Here is a 3,783-nt window from a genome sequence, read left to right as displayed (position 1 = left end):
TAATGACGTATATCCTGATGATGGTGAGGAAGGTGAAGAAGAGGAGGATGGTGTAGGGGAGGTTGAAGGTGATGTTTTTCAAGAAACTATTATTACGGACATCTTGTCTTCGCAGCAAGCGAACACCGTGGTGTAAGCAGATATTCACATCATCTCTTTAGAGGGGCGAGGCACTTTTGAAGATTTTCCTGCAGGGCAAAATATTTAGTTAGGAGTTCTTTTTATTTAGTTTGTAAGGAGGTTTCTTTGTGTAAAGACCTTTTTGTAATCGTCGCATGTAACATTCTTCTTTTTAGCATTATTGAAGATAATTTATATTCCAATGTTGTATCTCATTTCCTTACTTGTACTAGTATTGTCTTCTTATTATGTCAATGTTAGAATGCAGGCGAACTTAGACATGCCTGATCTGATGGACTTAGTGAAGAGTGCATTTAGATTAGTTTGGAAGAATCACGTATGTTCGAGCTATGAGACTTTTTTTTTTTATGAGATAACAAATGCCTAAGCTTGGGTGAGCTATGTGTGTCCAGGCTATAGACTTCAGTTAAAAGAACGTTTTAAGTCTTTGGGTTGGGCGAGCCATATATGTCTGAGTTATAGACTTAATTAGGATATCGTTTTGAGTCTTTAGGCTATGCGAGCCATGTATATAAGAGCTTTAGACTTGGTTAAGAGACCGCTTAAGTCTCTAGGCTAGGCGAGCCATGTGTATGTGAGTTGTAAACTTAGTTAGGAGACCGCTTGAGTCTTTAGGCTGGGCGAGCCATGTGTATCTAAGCTTTAGATTTGGTTAGGAGACCGCTTAGGTCTATGTAGGGCGAGCTACGTATGTTCGAGCTAAGGACTTAGTTTAGGGACCGCTTAGGTCTATGTAGTGAGCTACATATGTCTGAGCCATGCACTTACTTTGGGGTTAAGAAAAAGCAACAAATTCTAAGGAAGAACTCTCAAGAAAAACTTAATATATCATGACCCCTTTTATCTTCATAAGGCATGATATATCAAGTGAACAAACCTGAAGTTCTTCTATTATAATAGTAATTGAAAGATATAGTACATCTCTTTAAGTGAAAACACAATAAGCCTTCTTCAAATTGTCTGCATTCCATGTTCTAGGCAGCTCGGCTCCTTCAATTTTCCTGAGCTTGTATGTGCCTGGGCCCAACTGTTTTGATATTTCATAGGGGCCCTCCCAGCTCTGTCCTAACTTGCCTACCCCAACCGAGCCTCTAATTATTTTTGCTTTTCACCACACCTTATCTCCTACTTTGAACTGTCTGCTCTGGACTCGCCTGTTGAAGTACCCTCTTATCCTTTGCCTGCATGCCTCAGCTCGAACTGTTGCCTCTTCTCTAAGTTCTTTTGCTAAGTCCAGGTTGACTTTCAGGCTCTTGTTGCTATTAGGCTCATCATATTTTCCTGTTCTTCTATTGGGAATACCTATTTCAATTGGCTCCACTGCCTTGTTCCCATAGACAAGGGAGAAAGGAGTTTGCCCAATTGCTTGCCTAGTTGTGGTCCTGTAAGCCCATAGTACGCTGTTTAATTCTTCTGCCCAGTTAGCCTTTTCCCCGTCTAGCCTCTTTTTTAGACCCTGCAGAATAGTTCGATTTGTGACTTCGATAAGACCATTAGTTTGGGGATGAGCTACCGAGGTGAAATGGAGTCCAATGTGCCAATCTTCATAAAATGATCTGAAAACCCCTAAATCAAATTGTTTGTTATTATCAGTGCAAGTCTGTGGGATACTCCATATTTGAATATCACATTGTTCTTAAAAAAACTAATTACCCGAGCTGGGGTAATGGTGCTCAAGGCTTCAGCTTCTACCCATTTAGAGAAGTGGTCAATTGCAATTACTAAAAGCTTTCTCTGCCCCGTGATCATAGAAAATGGCCCTAGTATGTCTATTCCCCACTGAGTAAAGGGCCAAGCCGAACCTAAGGGTTGTAATTCTGTGGAAGGCTTCCTGGGTATATGATCATATTTTTGGAAAGTATTGCAGTGGTGAACGTATTGGCGTACATCTTTCTTCATTGTTAGCTAGTAATACCCTAGGAGTAGAATCTTCCTAAGCATTACGTTCGAACCTTCATGTGCCCCACAAACACCCTCATGGGTTTCTCTTATAATGTAGTCGCCTTCTTCTTTAGTTAGGCACTTCGCCCAAGGATGTGATTTTGGTCTTCTGTAGAGTTCCCCATTCTCAACTGCATAGTTTGCAGCTTTTCTGTAGACTCTGATCGTCTCCTGCTTGTCATTTTGTATAAATTCAATGATCGGACTCATCCAATTATTGGCAGTCTGAGACACAAGGGTTTCATTGAGCTTGTAGCTCGACTAGCTTTGATGCTCGACCATTACTTTTCCTGGTAATCCCTCCCTTTTTGTTGTGATTTTAGCTATAGTGTCTGCCTCTTTGTTATCATCCCGATCTATTTGAGTTATTTTCCAAGTATAGCCCTCTTCTTCTAGCTTGTATAAAAGGGAGACGACTAAGGAGTGATATTTCGTTAAGCTCGCCTCTTTGGTGGTGAATATACCTGTGATTTGGTTAACCATAAGTTATGAGTCTGGGAAAATGTGAAGCATTGGAGAACGTACCTCTAGGGCTAGCTTGAGCTTTGTAATTAGGCCCTCATACTCAGTGCCATTATTGGTTGTTGCAAAGTCTAATCATACGGCATACCAAACTTTTATTTTCCCTAGTCTTTGCAACATAATTTTTGTCACAACTCTCAAATTTCATAGGGCCACATTTACGTGTAACAGCCAAGTGCTGCTATCAAGATTCATCTCACTGGCTCTTGGTTCGTCCTTTTCATGTCCCCTGGAGAATTCAGCTACAAAATCTACCCGTACTAGTGCCTTCAGAGTAGTGCGGGGTGTATACCTAATATCAAATTCGTCCAGCCCGATCGACCATTCAACCAATCTCCCAGATCTCTCAGCTCTGTATAAGACCTTCTTTAGAGGATGGTTAGTGCGGACAAATATAACATGCGACTGGAACTAGTGCCGTAATCTGTTCGCCGAGGTAAGGATGGCGAAGGCCAAGTTTTCAATATTTGGATACTGTAACTCGACACCTCTTAAAACTTTGCTAGTGAAGTAGTGTCGTAATCTCTTTAGTAGCGGCTAAGTACAAGTATAGAGGTTCGCCATTCCTAGGCATGCCTAGGAGAGACACTAAAGATAAGAAATCCTTTATCTTTCAAAAGCGGGCTGACACTTATCATCCCACTAGAAACCCTTCAATTACTTTAAGGTTCGATGGAAAGCCATGCACCTCTTGGCCGAGCATGAGATGACACACCATAGAGCTATGATTCGACCATTCAGCCGTTGCACTTCATGTATGTTGGGAGGTGTCTGCATCTCCAATATTGCTTTTATCTTCTCAGGGTTCACTTCTATCCCTCTCTGTGATATCACGAACCTCAGAAACTTTCCTGCCTTCAATTCGAACATGCACTTGTCTAGGTTAAGTTTCATGTTGAATTCGCTTAAAATCTAGAATGCCTTCTGTAGATCCCTGGCATGGTTGGTAGCTTGGGTGCTTTTGATGATCATATCATCCACATATACTTCCACTGTTCGCCCAATCTAGTGTTAGAACATACTGTTGACCAACCTCTGGTATGTGGCCCCTACATTTTTAAGTCCAAAAGGCATGACTTGGTAATAATAGATACCCCTATCTGTGGTAAAACTTGTCTTTTCCTCATACAGCTTGTTCATTCTTATTTGGTGATACCCTATTGCTACATCTGCAAAACT

At 41.2% G+C, this 3,783-nt stretch overlaps 1 protein-coding gene across 1 annotated transcript; it reads right to left on the bottom strand.

Annotated features, from left to right (window-relative positions):
- Positions 1 to 1,249: 1,249 nt before the first annotated feature.
- Positions 1,250 to 3,498, bottom strand: LOC149495538 (uncharacterized). The gene is made up of 5 exons (XM_089723190.1): positions 3,320 to 3,498; positions 2,767 to 2,896; positions 2,057 to 2,307; positions 1,795 to 1,972; positions 1,250 to 1,597 (listed from the first exon to the last, which is right to left on the bottom strand). The coding sequence occupies exons 1-5, from the start codon at positions 3,496 to 3,498 to the stop codon at positions 1,250 to 1,252; spliced, it is 1,086 nt and encodes a 361-aa protein (XP_089579316.1).
- Positions 3,499 to 3,783: the final 285 nt, after the last annotated feature.

Source organism: Jatropha curcas, chromosome 6, assembly GCF_041381405.1.
Source record: "Jatropha curcas cultivar XTBG-Jc1 chromosome 6, XTBG_Jcur_1.0, whole genome shotgun sequence".
Classification (NCBI taxonomy): domain Eukaryota; kingdom Viridiplantae; phylum Streptophyta; class Magnoliopsida; order Malpighiales; family Euphorbiaceae; genus Jatropha; species Jatropha curcas.
This window is presented reverse-complemented; position numbering and strand designations above follow the sequence as displayed.

Bases quoted from the DNA above. Each gene is read 5' to 3' on its own strand.
- LOC149495538 (XM_089723190.1), bottom strand. From the start codon at position 3,498: ATGAAACTTAACCTAGACAAGTGCATGTTCGAATTGAAGGCAGGAAAG. The intron at 2,897-3,319 runs GTGTGTCATCTC...ATTTGATATTAG, and splicing joins GGTCGAATCATAGCTCTATG to GTATACACCCCGCACTACTC. The intron at 2,308-2,766 runs GTAAATGTGGCC...CTTGTGTCTCAG, and splicing joins GCAGCACTTGGCTGTTACAC to ACTGCCAATAATTGGATGAG.